This window comes from Mus musculus, chromosome 6 (assembly GCF_000001635.26).
Source record: "Mus musculus strain C57BL/6J chromosome 6, GRCm38.p6 C57BL/6J".
NCBI classification, from domain to species: Eukaryota; Metazoa; Chordata; class Mammalia; order Rodentia; family Muridae; genus Mus; species Mus musculus.
The window spans coordinates 141,626,350-141,651,791 of NC_000072.6; the positions used below are offsets into that span (position 1 = coordinate 141,626,350).

Consider the following 25,442-nt stretch of genomic DNA (forward strand, 5'->3'; position numbering starts at 1 on the left):
TGGCTCAGGCTCTAAGACCAACAATTGATAAAAGGAACCTCATGAAAATGCAAAGCGTCTGTAAGTCAAAGGACCCTGTCAATAGGACAAAATGGCACCTTTCTTAGTTAGGGTTTTACTGCTGTGAACAGACACCATGACCAAAGCAACTCCTATAAGGACAACATTTAATTGGGCCTGCCTTATAGGTTCAGAAGTTCAGTCCATTATCATCTAGATGGGTACATGGCAGCATCCAGGCAGGCATAGCGCAGGAGGAGCTGAGAGTTCTACATCTTTATCTGAAGTCTGCTAGTAGAATACTGCCCAATAGGCAGCTAGGATTGGGGTCTTAAAGCCCACACCCAGAGTGACACACCTACTCCAACAGGGCCACACCCTCTAATAGTGCCACTCCTTGGGCTGAGCATATATAAACCATCACAGAACCCAAAAGATTGACAAAGGATCTTCACCAAACTTCCATCTGACAAAAGGCTAATGTCCAACATTTATAAAGAACTCAAGAAGCTAGTTAAGAATAATCTAAATAATCCAATTAAAAAATGGGGTACAGAGTTAAACAGAGAATTCTCAACAGAGGAATCTCTAATGACCAAAAAACATTTAAAGAAATGATCAAAGTACTTAGTCATTGGGAAGTATAAACCAAAACAACTTTGAGCTTCCATCTTACAGCCATAAGAATGGTTATAATGAAAAACTCAAGAAATAGCACATGTTGGCAATAATGTGGAGCAAAGGGAACAACACTCTCCCATTGCTGGTGAAAGTGCAAACTTGTAAAACTACCTTTGAAGTCAATTCGATGGTTTCTCAGAAAACTTGGAATAGTTCTACCTTAAGACCCAGCTATTCCACTCCTGGGTACATACCTAAAAGATGCTCCACCATCTCCCATCGACAATTGCTCAGTAATGTCCATAGCAGTGTTATTCATAATAGACAGAAATGAGAAAGAACCTGGATGTTCCTCAACTGAAGAATGGATAAAGAAAATGTGGTGTATCTATACAGCAGAATACTATTCAGCTATTAAAACCAAAGACATTATGAATTTTGTAGGCAAATGGAAGGACATACATTGTATTTACAGTCAAGTGCATATTAGTCATAGTATACAGAATATCCTTTCTACACTCCACAGACCCACAGAAGGTAAAAAACGGTAGAAGGCACAAGTGAGGATGCTTGAATCTCACTTGGAAGGGTAAATAAAGTAGTCATAAGAGGCAGATGGAAGGAGGGAAATGGGTTGGAGAGGAGTTGGGGAGGGGAGTCAGGGTTGGTTTAGAAATAGGACCAAAAAGGACCTGGAGGGCATCATCCTGAGTGAGGTAACCCAATCACAAAAGAACTCACATGATATGTACTCACTGATAAGTAGATATTAGCCCAGAAACTTAGAATACCCAAGATACAAGATACAATCTGCAAAACACACGAAACTCAAGAAGAATGAAGGACAAAATGTGGACACTTTTCCCCTTCTTAGAATTGGGAACAAAACACCCATGGAAGGAGTTACAGAGACAAAGTTTGGAGCTGAGACGAAAGGATGGACCATCTAGAGACTGCCACACCTGGGGATCCATCCCATAATCAGCCTCCAAACGCTGACACCATTGCATACACTAGCAAGATTTTGCTGAAAGGAACCAGATATACCTGTCTCTTGTGAGGCTATGCCAGGGCCTAGCAAACACAGAAGTGGATGCTCGCAGTCAGCTATTGGATGGATCACAGGGCCCCCAATTGAGGAGCTAGAGAAAGTATCCAAGGAGCTAAAGGGGTCTGCAACCTGTGGAAAAACAATATGAACTAACCAGTACCCCCCCCCCCCCGGAGCTCGTGTCTCTAGCTGCATATGTATCAGAAGATGGCCTAGTTGGCCATCTTTGGAAAGAGAGGCCCATTGGTCTTGCAAACTTTATATGCCTCAGTACAGGGGAACAGCAGGGCAAAGAAGTGGGAGTGGGTGGGTAGGAGAGTGTGGGGGGGAGAGTATGGGGGACTTTCGGGATAGCATTGGAAATGTAAATGAAGAAAATATCTAATTAAAAAATAACTTCAGTGAAGTAGCTGGATATAAAATTAACTCAAACAAATCAGTGGCCTTTCTCTACACAAAAGACAAACAGGCTGAGAAAGAAATTAGGGAAACAATACCCTTCACAATAGTCACAAATAATATAAAATACTCTAACTAAGCAAGTGAAAAATCTGTATGACAAGAACTTCAAGTCTCTGAAAAAAGAATTCAAAGATCTCAGAAGATGCAAAGATCTCCTATGCTCATGGATTGGCAGGATTAATGCAATCCCCATTAAAATTCCAACTCAATTCTTCATAGAGTTAGAAAGGGCAATTTGTAAATTCGTCTTGAATAACAAAAAACCTAGGATAGCAAAAACTATTCACAACAATAAAAGAACCTCTGGTGGAATCACCATCTCTGACCTCGAGCTGTACTACAGAGCAATTGTGATAAAAACTGCATGGTACTGGTACAATGACAGACAGGTAGACCAATGGAATAGAATTGAAGACCCAGAAATGAACCCACACACCTATGGTCACTTGATCTTTGACAAAGGAGCTAAAATCTTCCAGTGGAAAAAAGACAGCATTTTCAACAAATGGTGCAGGCTCACGTGGCAGTTATCATGCAGAAGAATGCAAATAGACCTATTCTTATCTTCTTGTACAAAGCTCAAGTCCAAGTGGATCAAAGACTTCCACATAAAGTCAATTTTCTTTTGAACATGAATTAACCTGGCTTCTTTTTCAGAATTACATTGAATGCTTTTAAGTAGTGGGTAATATGTTGTATTCATATAAATTATCAAAGATACTAATGTGCAACCAATACAATTGGATGAAAGTTGCAAGCCACTTCTAAAAACAAAGTTTGTTATTTTGGCACTTGTATAATATAAAGTATAAAAATATAATGTGTACATTCTGAGAAGTTTTAAATACAGTCTTTAAAACACAGGAGTCTGGATCAAATAATTCCTACCTAGATCTTTGTTTGCTTCTTTCTTCCTGGTTTTTTTCCTTCTTTTTCCTATTTGTGTAGGACAGTGACCTGAAGAGATAGTTAATCATCACTGAACTGAAAAAAAGCAGAGAGGCTTTAAAGTGGGACTTTCAGATCAGGTGCAGGTTAGACATGCCACACTTGTTGTAGAAGCCTGAGTTCAGGTAAGATGCTTTGCGACTGCTTTCATCATGTCTTCAGTGTTTTTTTTCTCAATACAGAGGGAATATATGGGAGCTCGTAGTACCTGGTAGAAGATGGTATGGCTTGGCTCGTCTGTGCAGCTCTCAGAACCTGTTACCAACCCCTTCAGGAGATAGATGTGGCTCAGGTTTCCACAGTCCCAAATTATAGCAAGTAATAGGTAATTTAAAACAGAGTTTGAAAATTAATTTCCAGTTATGCTTAGACAAATGGAACTTCTGGCTGGGATCAGTGAACCATGGGTTACCTCCTTAACATTCTCTATAGACAATTATTTTACCAACCACACAGAATGATGAATTCTCTCTCTCTCTCTCTCTCTCTCTCTCTCTCTCTCTCTCTCTCTCTCTCTCTCTCTCTCTCTCTCTCAACTTCTTCTGACCTGGACAAAGGAGGGTGCAGAGCTAGATGACAAATAGGAATAGGCAGGGCCCAACTGCCTCTTAGCAGACTCTGCAACCCCTCAGATGCCATCTTCTGTGTGAATCAGGTGGAGGGACCATGAAGAGCTTTCCTGATGGCTTTATTTCCAATTCAAAGATTTTAAAATTATGACTATGATAGCTGCCAGCACAAGGGGATCTCGAGGAATGTTTCTTTTCTTCTTCCGTTTACAAAGGTGATAAGAAAATTGTTTGTCAAAGTAAGATGGGGCTCTGGAGTCCCCAACCTCTTAGGAGAGGTGTGGGTGCACACTGCTTATTTTCCTCCTTGGTTCCTGGGATAGATAGCTCCTTGTCTGTGTTGTATCCTGTGACCCTTGAATAATAAACGCAGATGCATGGAACCAGAGGCTGCCACTGCTTACCTGCAATTTACCCTGGAAGACTGACTTCTCCTCAGGGAAGATTGGCATAGTGCATTCAAATGTCTGTGGTCATTTGTAAACACTTATTGTTTGGAATTATCTTTGAAGTCATTTAGAGTCAAAAACAAACAAACAAACAAACAAACAAACAAAAACAACACATTCAGATAAAATTCCATCCCATACCTCCAAAAGGCTTCAAATTACAAAATACAGAAACATTTTATCATGTGACTCAAATCCAGACTGACTTTCTCATCTCCAGGCTACTCATACTTTAGTTTGCAGCTTAATGTTCATGGGAAACAGGGAACAACAAGTTTGTTTGTTTGTTTGTTTTTCTAAACTTTTTGTTGTTTATCCTCCCCCACAAGGTTTTAGAAGTTTACTCAGGCCGAGCAGTGGTGGCGCACATCTTTAATCCGAGAATTTGGGAGGCAGAGGCAGGCAGATTTTTGAGTTTGAGGCCGGCCTGGTCTACAGAGTGAGTTCCAGAACAGCCAGGGCTATACAGAGAAACCCTGTCTGGAAAAACAAACAAACAAACAAAAAAAAGGTTTACTCAGTTAGTTGGTCTGAGAATGGAGGGAAATCCAGAACATGGTGCTCGGCTGGTGCAGTCACTCCATGAATACGAGATCTGAAGGGATTGTTTCTTTTTTCATTTTTCTTTTATCTAGTCTTTTTATACCTTCTTAGGCAAAAAATTCTTTAGAAAATTACCTCAGAGATAAAATGTTACATAGAATGAGAGTTACAGAGGATGTTGATATTAAGTTCAAAGCAGCATTTCATTATAATATACTCTATAAGTTGAAAGCAACAGTTTTTACATGTTCTTGCCTTATCATAGTGCACACTTGTGACTTTATCCTTGGATCTAAATGTTTTTTTTTTTTGAACACAAAATTACCTCTGGTCTATTTCTCTTTTTAGTGTAATTATGAAAGTTCATTTTTTTTTTCTTTTTACGTTGCCTTTACTTAGTATTATGACGAGTGGGCACATTCTAGTCTTGATTCTAAGTTTATTGCATCTTACTAGCAGCTAAGACCATCTCTAGAAATGTTCTTCTTTTCCTTTTCTTGTTTTAAAAGACAACATTGGAAAGAGATGCTTGGGGAAGATGCAAAACCTTGAGATGAGGGAGACTTCATGTTAGGAAGGAAATTCCAAAGGGTGGAGAGTGCTCCTCTGAGACAGTGACTCCACGTACAGAGGTCTCTCTGTGAGTGAATTGAAAATAAAACTTTAAACAAGTGCTGGGTGTAGACAGTGAAGACACTAAATGGAGAGTATAAATTGCGTTTTGTACAGTATAGGGATCCCTGAAAGATTCGAAGGCCAGGTAGAGTGTGCATGGGAGGCAGGCAAGGATGCAGGATAAGAAGTTAACCCATTGAAGGATGGGAAGGCTGAAGACAGCTGTCCTCAGGAGTCTGGAAATATATATGAAAGTTAGGTGTAAAACAAAAAAAGACAGTTTACTGCACAAGCCATGCCTACTTGAGATTACTTGGAAAAAAGCCTTTTCCTAATGTTTAATACTGAACAAAGACATGCATGAGAAATTGTTGGTATACTTATGATGACCTTAACACAAAATATGATTGATTTGTGGTTCCTGCCCCTTACCCAGGAGCTGAAACGAAGTGGGTACTAGGATGGCAGAAACCTGGGAGAAAAGTGGAATGGCTGGAGTTTGTTTATACACAGGCATACATTTCTGTGGTCTACATTATTTTATATTTATTCACATTTATATGAGTGATGAGACCTCAATATTTTGTTGATTCATATACATGTATGTGTAAAATTATATATTTTATATATATAACAAATATATAAACTAAACACACACATATATATATACATATATATGTGTATATGTATATGTATATATATATATATATATTCGCACAGATTCTTATAGTCAGACTGGCTTAGAACTTTTTATACATTGCTAAAGCTGGCCTTGAGTTGCCAAACCTACTCCTTTTCCTCACAAAATCTAGGATTACAGGCATATACCCCCAAGTACAGCAATAGCCAAGTGTTATACAATAATGTAATAGAAATAAATTTAAAAATGCATAGCACGTAGGAAGCTAATTCAAGTAGAAAAGTACTAAACCTGCATGCACAGGACATGAACTCATTCCATAGAGTTTTTCCCAGATGAGACAGGTAGATCCCTGGGGCTCTCTGGCCAATTAGCCTAGTTTACTTAGTGAGTTTTCAGGCGCTAAAAGTCTCCATTAAAACAAAACAAAACAAAACAAAACAAAACAAAACAAAACAAAACAAAACAAAACAAAACAAAACAAAACCAAACCAAACCAAACCAAACCAAACCAAACCCAAAGGCTAAGATCGTCCTCTGACTTCACATGCACTCCTGCATGCACACAACACACACACACACATACACACACATACACCTGCACACACATGCATCTGCATATACGTGAATATGTACACAAACACATACATATACCCACACGCATAAGCATGCACTTGCATGCACGTAGATGACCACACACACACAAACACACACAACACACACAACATACACACACACACACACACACACAAGAAGAGGAAACATACAATAACGAACGTACACAGTCGTCCTTCATTATTCATAGATTGTGCTTAAGCAAATTTCTTATTCAGGACACCAAGACTGCTGGTGCTTTGTGGCTGATCGCCAGCCTAGGCCAAATGCCAGAAAGCTTGGGTTGTCGGTGGAAGGCATAGGTGAGTTATTAGTGAAGGTTATAGGAGGTGAGGACATAATATGTCATTGGAATGTCAACACATGAAATGCTCTCAGTTGTTATTTTGTAAATAGTCTGCATTTTTGTAGCCTTTTTCGGTCACTTCTTAAAATATGGCAAAATCCAATTCAGGGTTGTTCATGCAAAAGTACCTGATTAAGACCAATACAATTTGTGTGTGTGTGTGTGTGTGTGTGCGCGCGCACGCACGCACACGTGTGCACATACACACACACACACACACACACACATGAGAGAGAGGGGGGGAGAGAGAGAGGGAGAGAGAGAGAGAGAGAGAGAGAGAGAGAGAGAGAGAGAGAGAGAGAGAGAGAGAGAAAAGAGTTTATGTGTTTGAGTATAAGTGTTAAATAAATTCCAGGCTGGCTTGACCTGTCATTTTATACTCTATTCCTTCTATGTTAAAAATGTGAACATATATTCAGAAAAGTACTTTTCAACAGAAATATTTATGAAAGGTTATATTAGCTGGTTAAACTGTTGTGACAGAAAGTCTGCCCTGATGGGTCCTCTAGAATCAGTGTTTAGAAGTTTACTAATTTTATGTTCTAATGAAATTTACATATTGTCATTAGCATAAATAATAGCAATCAACTGAGCCTTTAGTGCATAGGAAACCTATTGTGTAATAGGGACATCTACAAGTCGTGATGATGTTTTTCAGTGTCTATAGTTAGTTTAGGGGCCTCGGATCTACCCCTCTGTGAAACCATCTTATACAGTTATTGTTTGAAGTCATAGAATGGGTTTTTTTTTTTTTTGCTGTTTGTTTTGAGTATCTGCTATATACAAGGCCCATTTTTGAACTTTATAAATTTTTAAAGAAAAATTAGTGAACAATTTCCTTTCTTAGGCCATATGCCTAGACATGCAGAATGATATCAAAATCCTAGTTTCTATAATTTAATTATTTTGTTCATTTTAAATATAAATACATCTTATTTAACTTACTGATTTTACATTTCCTTTAATAAATTTACCAATTTCAATTTAAAAATCTTCCTGAGGTTAGAACATTGTGTTTTCTTTCTCAATTTTGTGTACAGCATTTACCTAGTTCAGTGGTTGAGACCTAAGCCCTTAATAAATATCAGTGACAGAATGGTTGGGGTTGACATCTCGGCTTTCCTCGTTTGTAAGTTATATTGTTAACATAAAATAAATGGCACCTTTTCTCCTAGGGTAGGCGGTCATTTGAAAGGAAGTATTTATCAAGAGTGATCACAGACATTCCCATCACAACCACTGTTCAATCATGGACCAAACTCAGCATCCAAGCAAAGCTGCCCAACCTTTAAGATCAGAGAAGACAAGGCACTGCGATGGATTCAGGGTAGGATGGATGTCGCATTCCCAAACTAACAGAGTAAAGAGGGAATCCCGTTAAGTAGAATAGCGTTATGTTTCAGACTAGAATTTCCACTAAAGTATAAAATTTTAACATCATCATCTATATCTTGATTTAAGTGTTTTAAAATTTGGGTAAAATTTTTCTTTTGTGGTATTTCTGGTGTTCAAGTATTTATTGACATTGGAAAATCAGAAATATTTTGATATCTGCTCTGATTGTTGATGGTCCAAGAGGTAAGTATAAATGTTTTTAAAAAATGTATGTGCCATGTAAAATATTTTTGGAGTCAAACTAAAAGTCCAGATTAGTGTCTAAAATCCATTTTATAATCTCAACCTGTTGAGTTATTCTTTCCTTAATATTTTCTTAGTAATTTTAAACATTCTGATAACAAAAGGACGTAGTCTGTTGAGAGAGAAATTTTCATTAATTAAAGAGCTGGCAGAAAGATGTAGTCAAAAACTTAGTACAGTCATTTCCTCCTTTTCTCATCTGAAAATGCAATAATATTACCCTCTGTTCTGTCATAAAACTTATGGGTCATTGATGGTATGGGTGAATCCACACACAGGAAAAAAGAGCAGAGTGACACGAAGAGGCCAAATCAGCAAAGTGGAAAGTGGAGACAACCCGATCCAAATCACCTTCCTTAAACAAACAAACAAACAAACAAAGCAAAGAAACAAAATCTTGTACCCAAGACAAAGCCTCAATATCTTATAAAGAACAAGACATCAACCATGATTATCTTCCTCTAGCACTTTAAATTCTTTATCTAGAATGCAGACAGAACAGCTAATACTCAATGGCAAGAATGTTGTAATAAAAACCGTCCCCTTTAACTTTGTCCAAAGAACATAAAAAAAACCGTTTGTTTTCAGTGACTTCTGGCAAAGTCTGTTCTGATGAAATATCTGAATAATGTTTAAGCAGGGCACTTCAGGAAAGTACTGGTCAACACAATGTAATGACATTGTATTAAGCTGCATTACAATGTATCTCTGGGCTACTATGCTGAGATACAATGTATTTCTAGGGCATTATGCTGTGTAATGGTAGTCTCATTTCCATGCTTTACTGTAAACTTCTGGAGAACATAGCCAGAGTAGGAGTTAAATATTTGTGCAAAGCATGTTATCTAATCAGGAAGACAGGAAAAAAACAAACAAACAAACAAAACCCACTAACAATAGTAACAAATGCCTGCTTACCCCAGGTAGGGAACCAACATGCCATCAAAGTCCAACTTGATGAGTTTTAGTGAGGTTGCTTACAGGAATTTGGGTGAGGATTTACAGAAGCAGAAGGCACTTGTAGCACCAGAGTCCATTCCTGCATGGAAGCTGGGAACATGGAGCAACCTCACAGACTTGAAGGCAGCTCAGCTGGTTCAGTGGGTCTCAGTCTCTTCCACGTTGCTCAGCAGATGCTCACTGCTCCTTCCAGGCTGCGCATTTAATCTGAGTGTGTCTCTCAGTTCTTACTGTTCAACGGTGATTTATGAAGAAGATGCCTAACGAATCTTGTCAGTTTCGGGGGACATCTGGGAAAAACTGAGTTGTTTACTACCCAACCTTAATGTTTTTTTCCTGCAAGATAGAACGTTTCCCCTCCATTTAGAACATGCTGTGGTTTTACCTTGCTTATGACATTCTGTTCTAAAATATCCCATAGTTTCAGCACTCTTTAATATCCTATGTCTTAATGAACATAGGATCTTGCTCTTTGATGGAAGGTTTTAATCTCAGTGGAAACTGTTCAATGACAATCATCACCACTAGCAATTTTAAGAACAGCCCTTGGTCTTCATCTTTAGTCTTATTTGCTTTCTCAGCAGTCTATTATATTTTGACAGTTGGAATCATTTAATCCCCGCCCCACCCCCACCCCCCACCTCCCGTCCCATTTAAATTTGCCTTTTGGTGATAGCCCAGACTGAAACATTTTTTTCAATATGGTTGTCATCTACATACATGTTCTTTGCTTGTTTGTTTGTTTGTTTGTTTGTTTATTTTGAGACAGGGTTTCTCTGTATAGCCCTGGCTGTCCTGGAACTCACTTAATAGACCAGGCTGGCCTTGAACTCAGAAATCTGCCTGCCTCTGCCTCCCGAGTGCTGGGATTAAAGGTGTGCACCACCACACCCGGCTACATGCATGTTCTTGAAAAAAATGTCTGTTACAGCCTATTTCCTAAGTGTCTTACTTTCTTTTTTGTGGTTTGGAAAAACACAAAAGCCAAGACAATTTATAGGATAAAAAGTTTACATCTGTTTATGGCTCCAGAGAGTTCATCATACTAGGAAGTTAAGGCAATAAGCCACAGGCATGGAGGCAGAAGCAGAAAACTGAGAGCTCACATCTTCAAATGCATGAAGCAGAGATGATAGCTGGATATAGCACTATGGTATAGGCTCTCAAAATCCACCATCAGTGACATACTTCCTTCATCAAAACCACACCTCCTAATCCTTTCCAAACATCACCATCAGATGAGTGAGTACCAAGTGTTCAGTAACCAAGACCACACGGGACTTTTCTCATTCAAGTCATCCTACTGAGCATATTTCAAGAAGATGTCTTTGTTTAGCTTTGATTGCCTTTATATAAGCAGATATGTCTTTGACAAGTACATTCCCCCTGGCTGAGACTTCTAGTCTTGACAGTGTCCTTTATAGAGCAGAAGTTCTTAATCATAATGGAATTTAACCAATTATTTCTTCATGATTACACCCATTAAATTGGATCTTAAAAGACATCATCACATCTCAGAAGGCATAGGCTTCCTCTACAGTCACTGTCTGTGAGCAATATAATTTTATGTTTTTCACTTGAGTCTGTGGTTCTTTATGAGTTAATCGTTGTAAAAGGCAGATGGTGCAGGTGTCAATTCATTATTTTGAAATCATGCCTTCTCAGTTGTGGCTTCTCTACTTCTCCTTCCTGGTATAAGAATGAACTGTCAGTACAAAATATCCTGTTTGCTGAAGACTTATAGTCAGTCTTGAAGTCAGGGACCGACAGTTCTCTAAATATTTTCTCTTTCAACCTTGGACTCCTCATCCTGTGTCTTTTGTGACTCACAACAACTCTGAAATTACCTTGTTAATGTCTGTTAAATTCTGTGCTGAGTTCAATGGGCAGTTTGTTAACGGCGTGTGTGGATCTGAGAAGAACTGAATTGTCGACACTCAGTTTCTCCTGCACACATAAACAGAATTCCTGTTACTTGCCTTGTAAATGTCCTTCCATTTGAAATTTGTACTTTTCATCCGCCTTCATTAAATTTACATAAAAATCATTTAATCTTCAGAGATGCTAATAAGAGTAGTATGCTGTTTTTGCTTTGTTCATCTCAACTGTCACTGTTCAGCGCTGACATATTAGAAACTAATGACTTGTATATAAACTCTTCTTATGACTACTTCCTTGTTCCAGTTATTTCCTTAGCAATCCTTTGAGACGTTTTTAAGGATTACTGTGCAAACTGAATTTCATCATCTTCTTCTTTTCCTAATAATGTAAATATTATTCCTTTTCTTGTTTTATTGCATTAGCTCGGATGTCCAGTTAACTGTTGGTAGGCGGTGGTAAGAGAGCTCTCCTACTTTTTTTCTACTGGTGAAGCTCCTATTGTGTCATTATTAATGGGCATAAGTTTTTAGTGCACAATCTTTAAATACATTTAAATAATTTAGTTCTTATAACACTTTATTATTACATGTATGCATATGTGTATTCTTTTATAGCTTGCTGATATGAAGGGTTTCTTAGAATCATCTTGCACAGCTGAGATAAATAGTCTTTGGTCATAGAGTTTAATTATTTTCTGTTTGATAATTATTGTTGAAATTTTTTGCTTGTGTCCATGAGATTATGGTCTGCCCTTCTTTTATCTTATAATGTCTTTGTCAAGTTTGGAAATGTGATGGCCTCATAGGATAATAGGTGAGGTATTCCTAGAGTTTCTATACTCATGAAGACTAGAGGAAATTAGTACAATATTTTCCTTAGCTATTCCAGACAGTTTCATTAGAGATATCTTCTGTACTCATTTCTTTCTATTTGGTGAATTTATTAACTAGTAAATCCCCTTTTCCACAGATATAGGCCTTTTCAGATTCCTGCTTTGTCTCATGTTCTGTGCAGATTGCGTTCTACAAAAAATAGGACCATGTCACCTACATCTTTAAAATTGTAGGCAGTGTTCATAGTTGTTCATAGTATTCCTTTTAGTCTTTTAAAGGCCCATGTAAATGTAGCAATGGCTCTTTTTTCCAATTAAATTGTATCCTTACTCTTTACTTCATTGTCAACCCAGTTAGAGTGTTACAAATTGGAATTTCAAAAGAACTGGCTCTTGATTTTGTCGGTTTCTTCTATTGATATCATGCTTTCCATTTCATTGATTTCTTTTTCAACTTTGATTTTCCTCTGCTGCATTGACTGGTTTTGTGTGTCAACTTGACACAAGCTACAGTCATCAGAGAGAAAGGAGCCTTAGCTGAGGAAATGCCTCCATGAGATTCAGCTGTAAGGCATTTTCTCAATTAGTGATCAGTGCAGGATGGCCCCCTCTATTATTGGCGGTGTCATTCTTGGGCTGATCATCCTGTGTTTTATAATACAGTGGGATGAGCAGCCCGTGAGAAGCAAGCCAGTAAGTAGCACCCCTGTATGGTTTCTGTATCAGCTCCTACCTTCAGGATTCTTCCCTGTTTGAGTTTCTATTCTGACTTCTTTTAATAATGAACAGCAATATGGATGTACAAGCCAAATAAATCCTTTCCTTCCCAAGTTGTATTTTTGTCATGGTGTTTCATTGAAGCAATAGAAACCCTCACTAAGACAAACCCCTAGTTATGTATAGATGAAGATGGTAAATAGGAGATTCTCCCTCAAAGTCCACTTAGAGGACAGAGTTTGTCTTACTAAGCACATACCCAAACTAACTTAAGCTAGTTTGGCTCTTTTCTCTTCCTACACAGAACAACCATATTAAGGCTGAAAACAATTTGTCTAAGGGCGATAGCTGTGGGGAGGATCACTGCATTATTCTTTGGGGAGTGTGTAGCTCATTGCAGGTGGGAATTCCGGATTGCTAACAGGTTGCTTGGTGCACTGTTCAGACAGAAGCCTTCACACAGGTGAGAGTCCTAGACTACCAGAGGCATTATTAGAAAAGAGGTGTAGGTATAGCCCTAGCCAAGTAGAGCCTCAGGTTATCTGGTACAACCACTCTGGAAATCGGTCTGGCGGTTCCTCAGAAAATTGAACATATTATTACCTGAGGACCCAGCTATACCATTCCTGGACATATACCCAAAAGATGCTCCAACATATAACAAGGACACATGCTCCACTGTGTTCATAGCAGTCTTACTTATAATAGCCAGAAGCTGGAAAGAACCCATATAGTGGCATATAGTGAGGGGAATTTTACACACACACACACACACACACACACACACACTATAAAAAACTCAAAAAATTAGACACCATAAACCAAAATCACTCAGAAAATTGGCAAATGATTCGAATGTCTCTCAATGGAACACATACAAATAGCCATTATTATGTGAAAAAATATTCAGTTTTCTCAACCAAAAGGGAAAGTTAGAATTCAATTAGATTATACTTCACTCCAATCATAATGATAATCATCAAGTAAATTGTGTGTGTGTGTGTGTGTGTACATGTGTGCATGCACATATCATGGTACCCGTGTGGAAGTGAGAGGAAAACATGCAAAATTTGATTCTCTCTTCCCATCATGTGGATCCTTGGGATTGAACTCAGATCATCAAGTTTGACAGCCAGCCCCTCCCATGCTAGGCCATATCCTCAGTCCCTATTTGTCATCTTTACGCTATATTTAAAATGCATACTGGCATCCTGACCCTGGGCTTGTTTGTGCCTTCACAGGTACTCTCTCCTCTCCCAGTCCTTTGTCATTGCCCCCATGCTTTCCCTGGCAGCTTAAAACCCTTCACCTGCTGCATGCTTCAGTCTATATGCTGTGCCTTCTATGGGTAAATTTCTTTGAACCCCTAAAGATTTACCATAAATATTAATGGCTGCATCTATAAAAGCTTCATCTGTTGTGGTGCTCAGTCACCTTTTTCCTGGTTATTTTGTAACTTCGACTTGTGGTGGTGACAGGGCTCAGTCCTCACTGTACTGTTTGCCTCTGGCTCTTTGCCCTCAGGTGGTTTTGATTCTCTAGTGAGTTTCCATTGCTTGGTTTATGGTCCCTGACCTTTTGAACCATTCTGGAAAGTGAAGCTCAGCAGAGCAGCCACCTTATTGTAAGTACAGCTAATGCTTGTTTAATAAACCAGTTGTAATCCAAATAAAGCAATGGAGTTCATTAAAAGGAACCCAGGGACCATGCAGTTATCATTGGACTTCAAGTTCAGATCTCTGGCCAAGGTAAATAAATCCTTTCCAAGATTGTAGATAAATATAGACTTTAACATTTTCTTTTGTTAAGTTCTGAGAACGACATTATATGTCATCTTTTCCAGAACTCAAGTCTTGTATTTTTGGGCAGATGAGTTTAATACACCTTTAAAGAAATACTTTTTTTTTTTTTTTACATGTATGAGTGCCCATGTGTATGCCTGTGTACCATGTGCCTACAAAGGCCAGACTTTAGTCCTCTGGAACTAGAGTTTACAAACTGGATGTTTGTAAGCAGCCATGTGGGTGCTGGGAACCAAATCTCAGTCATTACAAAGAACAGCCAGTGCTCTTCTGAGCAATCTCCCCAGTCCATGTGAATCAATTTGAACAGTCTGTTATTTACAGTTACTTACAATGGAGATTTAAACTGTGGTGCTCAGTTAAAACATACTAGAGAGGAATAATAAATGACATGAACACAAACCTACATGGACATATGCCTGGTCAAGATAATGAAATATTGAGAATAATCAGCTGGAATCATTATCAAATGAACTCAGCAGAAAATAATCTGGGAGGAAAAGAAGATAGTAGAAGAGAACAAAGAGAAGGAAATTTGAGGTTATATTTCAAAGAAAGTCACAGATAAATGTGCATATCAGTGGGAGGTCCAATAACTATGAAGCAACATGAATTAAAAAACTGACTCAAAGCATGGTTTTTATTAAGAGAACAGTTTGGCTCCACTGATAAATCTAGTATATCATTACTTATTTAAAAAATGAAGAATAGTGAAAACTAAGACCAGACACAGTCATTTTAAAATAGGATAAGTAGAACTAGATGTGATAGTACTGGTGTATGCTCCCTCTTCAAAGGGCTGATGCAGGAGAAATACTAGAGCCCAGGAATTTGGGGCCAGTGGGTAACATAGTGAGATCCTATCTCAGTACACACACACACACACACACACACACACACACACAGAGAGAGAGAGAGAGAGAGAGAGAGAGAGAGAGAGACAGACAGACAGACAGACAGACAGACAGACAGACAGACAGAGACAGAGACAGAGAGACAGAGAGACAGAGAGTCAGAGAGACAGAGAGACAGAGAGACAGAGAGACAGTGACAGAGAGAGGATTGTGGGCACCAAAGGGGATAGAAACTCCATAGCAAGACCAATATAGTGAACTAACTTGGACTCTTGAGGCTCTCTGAGAATGAACCACCAATGAAAGAATATACATGAGTGGACCTAGGCCTCCCTGCACATATGTGGCAGATGTGCAGTTTGGTTTTCATGTGGGCCCCAACAACTGGAACAGGGGATATCTATCCCCAAAGCTGTTGCCTGTTCTCATGGAATATGTTCTCTAGCCAGACTGCCTTGACTGACCTAAGAGGAAGAGGATGTTCATCATCTCTCAGACACTTGATGTGCCAGGGTGGGGTGGGGGGATACCCAGGGGGACCCTCACCTGCTCAAAGGAGAAGGGGAAAGGGAAGGGGGGAAGGATTGTGGGAGGGGGTAAGCAGGATGTAAAGTGAGTAAGTAAATATAAATAAATAAAAAGGTTTATAAAAGAGTGAAAAAGATTATGCAAATAACTCCCAAAGAAATAAGAAATAAATACATTTACATCTGTAAAGAAATGATATAAATTACAGGGCAAGTGTCCCTTTACTGTTTATCAGTATCACAGGACTGAGTGATGACCTGGGAGTGATAAATGATCCTTGGCAAGCAAAAGCTTACATAACCACTGAGCCATCTCTCCAGGCAGCTTTTATTTTATTTTATTCTTCAACACATTCATAAATATATTTATTGAGCCTGAGGTATTTTAGCTCTCCACTTCCCTCTCTCATTCCCTGCCCCTCCAATTCCCCTTATTCCATATACACCTACTAGAGACACTTCCCAAGAGTGGACTCTGTATTTGTCCTTTGTTGATTGACTTATTTAGCTTAGGACAATGACCTCAAGGTTCAGCCACAAGATAACATGTGGTAAGATTTATTTCTTTCTTAAAATATGTACAATAGTCTAATATGCATGTATGTATATATGAATGTATATATGTACACATGCATGCATATACATGCCCCTTTTTTTATTCATCTTGAGATTTCCCCCTTTTTATTCATCTGGTTATTTTCCTCTTTGGCTTCTATAAATAATGGTGAAACAAACATGAAGTATTCTTTTAGGAGTATGATTTAGAAAAATTTAAATAGATACTGGGAAAGATTATTGGAGTATATCATTCTGTGTCTTTCTACAGGACCCACTGTAGGATTTTCCTTAATGACATCACCATTTTACATTCCTAATGGCCAACATCAATGTATAAACCCTTTACCAACACTTGTCACTTCCTGTCATCCTGATGGATGGTGTGTATCCCACAACAAGAATACATTTGTAGAGGGATACAACTTATTAAAATGGAATCACAACACACAGATATCACTAGTGAGGAGTGGGGCAGTAGCAAGATTTTCCAAGGCAAGTTCAAGGGTCAGATCACTTCACTGAAGAAGTCTAGCAAACAAGTAGCAGGGAATTAACCAATCATTTCCAAACTCTGTCAAAGAATTGAAGAGTGAGGAATACTTCCACACTCACTGTCATCAGCACCCCTCTGATAGCAACACGAGATTATGACCCAAAAATCCTGCTGGCTGTTGAAGCCAAAGTGACCACTGACATGCTGGCAGGCAGGCAGAACTCATCAGCACACTAAGAGATCAAGACAATGCAACCTGGTGGGATTTCAACCAAGAGTGATGGGTATGGGGTGTGAAAATCATTATAAAACATTGCATCAACAACATTAAAAGTAACAACAACCTGATAAGCCTGAAATTCTGATCTCAAGCCTCAGAATTTTTTGTAAGAAAGTCAGAAACAATTCAATAAAATTGTCCTCTGACCTCTGCATGTGCTGTGGTGTAAATGCCTACACATAACACATACACACACACACACATTTAGAAAAACTTTTAAAAAATTCAAAGACTTCCCCCCTTTTTTCCTCTAGAAGTATTAGGTTCTATATTTGGCTCCACTGACCTAATTTTTATGTGATGTAAATTAAGGTTCCAATTTTATCTCTTTATCTCTTTCTATGTGATAATTCAGCTTTACCAACATCACTATGCATTCTTGGCACTTGCCAAACGCCATCTGCCCAAGGGTAAAGATTTCTGGAATCTCTGCCCTATACAGTTGATCCATAACTGTATGTCTTTACAACCTCTATTCTGCATGACCCCTTATATTTCTCACATTCTTGCTGGGATTATAGGTATACAACACATGCAGCAACATGCACACGTGCACACACCCACACACACACACATACACCCACACCCACACACACAAATGCTTATGCACACACGTATGCAATAGTGTATCTTATCTAGTTGTTATTCTTATGGGATACTTTGAAATCTGAATATGTGAGGTATGGCTTTCTGCCCAAGATTATTTTGGCCCTTGGAGTCATATAAACTTGGCAGGATTTTGTCCCTTCCTCTTTCCCACTTCTCTTTCTTTACCATACCTCCAGTCTCTAGCACTATGATGGATATTCATGGTGAAAGCACACATCTTCACTTTCCTTCTCATCTTCTAGGGAATGCCTACAGTTCCAGGTCAAAAAGACTGTTAGTTATAGGCTTATATATATAGCTTATATATCGAAGTAGCTCATTTCTTGTTTCTAGATATTCTGCGTGTATTAGTTACTTTTCTACTGCTATGATAAAGCATCACTAGATAAAACACCAGAGAAATATATAGGAAAAAGAACATATTTGGAACTTAGAGTTTCTGAGGGTTAGAGTCTATAACCTTTGTGAGAATGAGCATAGCCGAAGGCAGGCAGACATGGATGGAGTAGTAGATAAAAGCTTAAGTCTTAAGACCCATCATCAGGCAGAGAGGGTTAATTAGGAATAATCTGCGCTTCTGAAACCTCTGCATCCTCTGCATTCTTTTGGATTTTATCTGCACACAGAACTTTCCCCTAATCCTTCTTTATGATCTGATTTTTGTCTTTAGATATCTTCCATATATGACGTCTGTCCTTTGATGTCATTCCTATCTCATGTCTACCTTCTATCTTCTATATATCATATATATCATCTATCTATTATCTTGTAGCTATCTATGTATCTATTATCTTTTATCTATGTAGCAATCTATGTATCTATCATCTATTTATCTATCATTCTATCTATATATTTGTTACCTATCATCTGTCCATCGATCTCCTATCTATCCATTTATCAATCATCTATCATCTATTTATCAATCAATGTATCTATCTATCTATCTATCTATCTATCTATCTATCTATCTATCCACCATCTACCTATTATCTATCTATCATCTATCTACTTATATATCATCTATCTCTAGCTCTATTGTGTTGAGGACACAGAGGTCCTTGTACTCACAGGAAGCACTAAGAGAATTGGGAATACAAATCGGGCAAGGATCTCTCCTGACGGGAGGGAAAAAATTCAAATATCTGCATTCCATTAAGAAAGCAGAGAACAGATTTAGTTAATGACATATCTGTAGATGTATAACAGATGTTACCCACCTTTTGTTGAGTCAGACCTCACCCAAATTCCTCAGAATAATTATCACAGACTCTTATCTCCCTAGACTGTTACCCATCCTTAGGAGAGATGTCACATGTACTTTATAGCCTGACCTCTATGCTATGAGACCACATTAGATTCTTAGTCTTTTAGTTGTAGAACCTATGCTTATGCAGCATGTACTTTGTAAAATTGTTTCTATCTAGTCACATAGTAAGCTTTGTTGAGCACCTGGAGTTGGACTGATTGGACTAATGGTTGCTTAGAAATCTTTTCTTGAATTGTATTGTGTTTCAATTGTGCTAACAATGAACCACTTGGCATTAGACTCCCCTAAGTCTGAACCAGGTTAACAAGGTCAATCTGTACTGGGTTTTCATTCTTATCTTCAAGTAATTTGCTTCCCTGCCTGGAAACCTGGAGGAAATCCCTCATATCTTTTAATCATGAAGCTTATTGTCTCAAACATGAAATTTGAGCTGACAAACATGTTTTAGAAAACATGTCAACCTTCTTAGTGATTATTATCAGATATCTATGAAAATAAATTCTATATTAACATGAAAAGGAGGTTATTACATTATTACTTGATAGATATATTGCTAGTCTCTTAGCTGATTTTTATTTTTTTAAATTATTATGCTATCATTTTACATGTATGAGTGAATTTGCCTGCATGTCTATGCACCATATGTGTGCTTGATGCCAGAAGAGGCCAGAAGAGGGATGGAATGGAAGTAATAGACAGTGTGATCATGATGTGGGTAATGGAAACAGAATCTTACTCCTCTGGAACAGCAGACAGCATTTTTAACCACTGAGCCATCTCTCCAGTCCCAGTTTAATTTTAATTTTATCTTTTAAACCAATCAGCATGTTTTGCTGTGCGAAATTTCTTTATGTTTAAGTAAATACCAACAGGAACTATTTCCTGTTGCAACTTTGCCAATCTTTCTGTGTTGTGTATCTTTTTTTTTCTACTTATGTTCTTTCTGCCTTTTTCTATGTCCAGTGCTTTTCATAGTGGCATGTTTTTCTTTCTTTTTTCCCTTTGTGTATATCACATATGTTTTTAGGGATTAGCATAGCAACTGATTTTAAAATTGGATTTTAATGTGATAATAAGCTCAACTGTGTGTAAAATTTCTGTTATTGTTGATAAAAAATCATCCATTTTTGCACTGAGAAATTTACAACATAGGATTAAAAAAGAAAACTCTATGCCAGACTGATTGGTGATTGACCTATTTGAATTTAATAATACGAGTTTCTATGTAGCTGCATTTGACTTTGTTATGGATTTGTTCGTCCACATACAGTTTCATGTTTGTCTCCCTCTTATTTCCACTCATCTGGCTCCACATTTCCACCATTCTCTCTCACTGTGCAAGTTCTGTAATAAGCACCCATGTGTTTTACTCATCTGAGGAAAATACTGATTTCTCTTTGATGTTTGAAAGACAGTTTTGTGACTATAGTAATCATCAGGTTTTATTTCTTTTTTTTTTCTTTCACCACTTTAAACATATTACTCTACTTGCTTTTAAGTTGCATGTTCTCTTGAGAAAGGGGCAGACCATACAACTTAAACAATAGCAATTTGTTTTGTCCATCTCTGGAGCCTTAAGGCTCAAGTCAAAATCCCAACAGAGACAAGGTCAGGTTATGGCTCTCTTTCTGGATGTTCAGGTGGACTTCCTCTTACAGCATCCTCACATGACAGAGCAAGGGGATCATGCACTGTGTTTTCTCTTATCATAAGACCAAGCACCCCAATGTGAAGTTCAGCTCTCAAGAACCATCAACCCTCAGTAGCCTCAATACTACATGTGGATATGGTTTCAACACAGAGATTTGAGGAGAAACAAACTCACCTTCCATAATGTGGTCACATTTTAACATTAGAACAAAAAGAGTTTGCTTATTGATGTGGATGTGAGCTAGGAAAAAAGATGAATCAAAGACAAAATAAACGATGAACCAACAGGTTTTGTTAGAATAAATCACTCAATATATTGATAACCTTTTCATCTGTGGTGGTTTGAGTGAGAATGATGACCTCCATAGCCTCACATATGCACCAGCTGTTGGAACTGTTTGGGAAGGATAAGGGGGTGTGGCCTTGTTGGAAGAGATATGTCATTGGGAATGAGCTTTGAGATTTCAGAAAGCCCATGACATTCCCAAGTTCGTTTCTCTCTCTCTCTCTCTCTCTCTCTCTCTCTCTCTCTCTCTCTCTCTCTCTCTCTCTCTCTCTTTCTTCTGATTTTTAGACTTCCTGGTTGTATCAACATATACACTCTCAGGTACAGCTGGAGCACCTTACCTGCCTGACAGAGGCCAGGAATCAGGCATCCTAGCATAATAGTGATGGACTAACCCTCTAAAACTATAAGCAAGGCCCCAGTTAAATATTTTTCCTTATAAGATGCCTTGGTCATGGTGTCTCCCCTATGGCAATAAAAATGTACCTAAAATGAAAACTTAGATCAAATGTCAGTCATTTGTATTATATATGGGATCTCCATTAACTTTTCAGATTCCACTTCTCAACTGGGTTTTCAAAAACATTGCCTTTGCAAACATCCAGCCAATCCCTAGAGTTGGCTGCTGCTGAAACAAAAATGAGGCTCAAGTGATGGCCAACTTAGAAATACGTTTATAATCTAATTGTGTTAACTTTACTGCTGTAATGATTACCAAATTAGAAAGTTACATCTTATCAATGCAACTATAACATTAAGAGGTAAGGCAATCAACTACTACAGGGGAAAGACTAATGTTGTGTTTAATTAAAAAACAATAATAACAACCCCAAATAAATAGTATCTTGTAGAAAAGGAACTGAATTCTATAAATAGTATATACTTCATTGGTTAACATTCCCCCCCCCCTTTCTGCTTTTTCTTAGATATTTTTGGCAGCCCTCTCATTCAGCTACATATGCAAGGCACTAGGTGGAGTCATTATGAAAAGTTCCATCACTCAAATAGAAAGAAGATTTGACATACCATCTTCCATTTCCGGTTTGATTGATGGAGGCTTTGAAATTGGTAATGTTTATTTCTATTTTAACCACCAGACTTACAGAGGGAAATAGAGTCCAGTCATACAATGTAACCATGTCTTTCAACATGCAATATCATTTTTATTGTCATGTCTTGTGAAGCAGTGCTGCTGATGCCTAGGAGTTAGAGTCAGTGATACTACTAAATATGCTACAAAGTGAACTCCAACTACTCTGAAAAGAGGGTTTTAAAAGATTGATTTTGTATCTACCTGTTGCTTTCAAACTAACTCTTGGGAGTCTCATCCTACTCTCTCTCAAGACCAGAGGTGAAGAAGTTGAGGAGCTATGGTGCCTCTAATGTAAGGAGTAACGAAGAGCTTTGGGATGACCTGTGTTGGATCACTGCTCTTTAACTCCCTGGGGATTGCTCTAGAACACTGCAGATGTTACTCAGTTGCCATCACTTTGACTTTCATATCTTCTTCCATGATACCCGAGCTCCATGCAATTACACAAAGGGATTCTCCTCTAACCTCATGAAGCAGGAGGTTGTTGTATTTGCTCCTTCTTCTTCTTCATTTTTTTTTCTCTTTAATTATTTGGAGACCCTTTCGCCTATATTTATCATATGGATTTCCAACAGTTCCTAGAAATTTGAGGATCATTTTCCTTAAAACTTGACTTAGGGTATATTTAAGCCAGTAGTTTTATAAATAATTACATAAAGGACTACCCATCTGTCTTTCCTCATGAATCCTAAAACTTTTTTGATGCAAAGGATATTTTACATCATATATATATATATATATATATATATATATATATATATATATATATATATATATATATATATTGCAGTATTCCACTTCCCTGTCTCAAAACAAACAAACAAGCAAACAAACAAACAAAGTTTGTGTGTGTCTAGGTTGTCAGGATGCCTTCAGAGGCTGAAAGGGGGCCTTGAATACCCAGGAGCTACAGTTACAGACAGTAGTGGGCTACCCGATATGATTACAGGAACCCAAACAGAGGTACTGTACAAGAATAGCAAGTGCTCTTAGGCACTTGAATATCTCTCCAACTCCATCTTTGCTTTTTCCATAGAAGCAACTATAATCTCACAGTTATAATAATATCGATTTTCAATGTACCTTTATAGCATGTTTCTTTGCCTACATGAGTATCGAATCCATAAGTTCAAATTTTATCTTTATTTTTTCTTTAGTATACATCTAACAATTATTTATTTATAAGTAAGAAGTGAATGAGGCTCTGCTTGTTGGAAAAGTATTTCTAGAAACTTATAGCTTGAGGATTTAAAAGCTTGAGGCTTGTATCTCTGAGCCCTGATAACTAAAGTCTCATTGCTGAAATTTTCCTCCCTCTCTCTCTCATATATATATATATATATATATATATATATATATATATATATATATATATATATATACACACATATATATGAGACAGAGTGTACTGGCTAGTTTAGTGTCAACTTGACACAACTTGACACAGAGAAAGGAGCTTCAGTTGAGGATATGCCTCCATGAGATCCAACTGTGGGGCATTTTCTCAATTAATGATCAAGGGGGAAAGGCCCCTTGTAGGTGGGACCATCTCTGGGCTGGTAGTCTTGGTTGTATAAGAGAGCAGGCTGAACAAGCCAGGGGAAGCAAGCCAGTAAAGAACATCCCTCCATGGCCTCTGCATCAGCTCCTGCTTCCTGACCTGTTTGAGTTCCAGTCCTGACTTCCTTGGTGATAAACAGCAGTATGGAATTGTAAGCTGAATAAACCCTTTCCTCCCCAGCTTGTTTCTTGGTCATGATGTTTGTGCAGGAATAGAAACCCTGACTAAGACACAGAGGATCATTGTTTCAGCTATGAGCACTGAAAGCCCAGCAGTATACACAGGTTGGCAGGGTATTGACACCAACACCCTTGGAGACTCTGTATGTCTCCTTCCCTGTCTGTTTCTTGTTTTATCTATGGTGGCTGCCATTATAATTAAGTTTTATACATTTCTCTTTTTAACTTTACAATACTTAATTTTGAATTTTTCTTCTGTTTTTGGTCTTACAGATTGAAGGACTCTGGTTCCCCAAGTCTGTCTTCTTTCCAGTTAATTCTTCTTTAACTTTTACTTTATACATTTTTTTGGCTAGTCCTTCTTTGTAATTTTGTGTCATATCATCATTATTTTAACATTCAGTAGCTCTTTGCAACTATCTATTTTTACTTAAGAGATGAGAATTGACTCCCCTATTTGGAGTTTTCCCATTCCCTGTATAGTCTACAATTAACATGACATATTAAGTAGTTGTTCTTTGTGGAAAATTTACTAAAGCTCTTACTTAATTGATTTTTCCCTGAGGTGTGGTAGTATCTCTGCCCACCTACCTGCTCTTATTACTAATGTGTTTTAACAGTTGTTTGTAACCTACTTTGTGGTTTGTTCTTTTATGATATTTTTTTGGCTGGGAATACCATCACAGGTACATATTACAGATTTAAAGAAAGGCAGCCCCATAGGAGGAACAACAATATGAACTAATCAGTACCCTCAGAACTCCCTGGGACTAAACCACAAATCAAATAAATCAGATGGTGAACTCATGGCTCTAGCTACATATGTATCAGAGGATGGCCTAGTTGGTCACCATGGGAGGAGAAGCCTTTGGTCATGTGAAGGTTCTATGCCCCAGTATAGGGGAATGCCAAGGCAAGGAAGCAGGAGTGGGTGGGTTGGCAAGCAGGGGGAGGGGGAAAGGGATAGGACATTTTCGGAGGAGAAACTAGGAAAGGAGATAACATTTGAAATGTAAATAAAGAAAATATCTAATAAAAAAGAAAGGCAGGAATGTATAAAAACACATTAATTAATTAGGAATTAATTTTTTTCTATTTTTCATCTTAATACAATCTATCCAAACTTGAAGTTTTTCAAAAACATCTGCTTCAACCAAATTGTCAAACAATTATTTCCCAAACATATTCCATAGACTAGTGCCAAAATTAATAATTTTTTTTCTTTTGCAACCCAGAATCCTGTGTTTCCTGTGAGTTTTGGTAAAGATAAGAGGAAATAAGATATGTCTAGCTCAAAGTGACATTGATATTGATGACAAATGAGTTTGATTCCACAAGAAAAGTCAATACTAACAATTAAACAAGGGGCTGGAAAAAAATCTCCCAATGGTGAAGT

At 37.9% G+C, this 25,442-nt stretch overlaps 1 protein-coding gene across 3 annotated transcripts in view; it reads left to right on the forward strand.

Annotated features, from left to right (window-relative positions):
• The first annotated feature begins 3,102 nt into the window (after positions 1-3,102).
• Slco1b2 (solute carrier organic anion transporter family, member 1b2) overlaps positions 3,103-25,442 on the forward strand; it is a 57,195-nt gene continuing 34,855 nt past the window's right edge. Inside the window, exons 1-4 of one of the 3 annotated variants that reach the window (NM_020495.2) lie at positions 3,169-3,207; positions 6,732-6,815; positions 8,035-8,186; positions 22,140-22,281. In NM_020495.2, coding sequence (NP_065241.1) covers positions 8,109-8,186; positions 22,140-22,281 — 220 coding nt within the window. In that variant the 5' untranslated portion in view covers positions 3,169-3,207; positions 6,732-6,815; positions 8,035-8,108. Of the gene's footprint in view, positions 3,208-6,731; positions 6,816-8,034; positions 8,187-22,139; positions 22,282-25,442 lie in introns of all 3 variants that reach the window. The other 2 variants (XM_006506963.2, XM_017321611.2) reach the window with 2 other exon arrangements.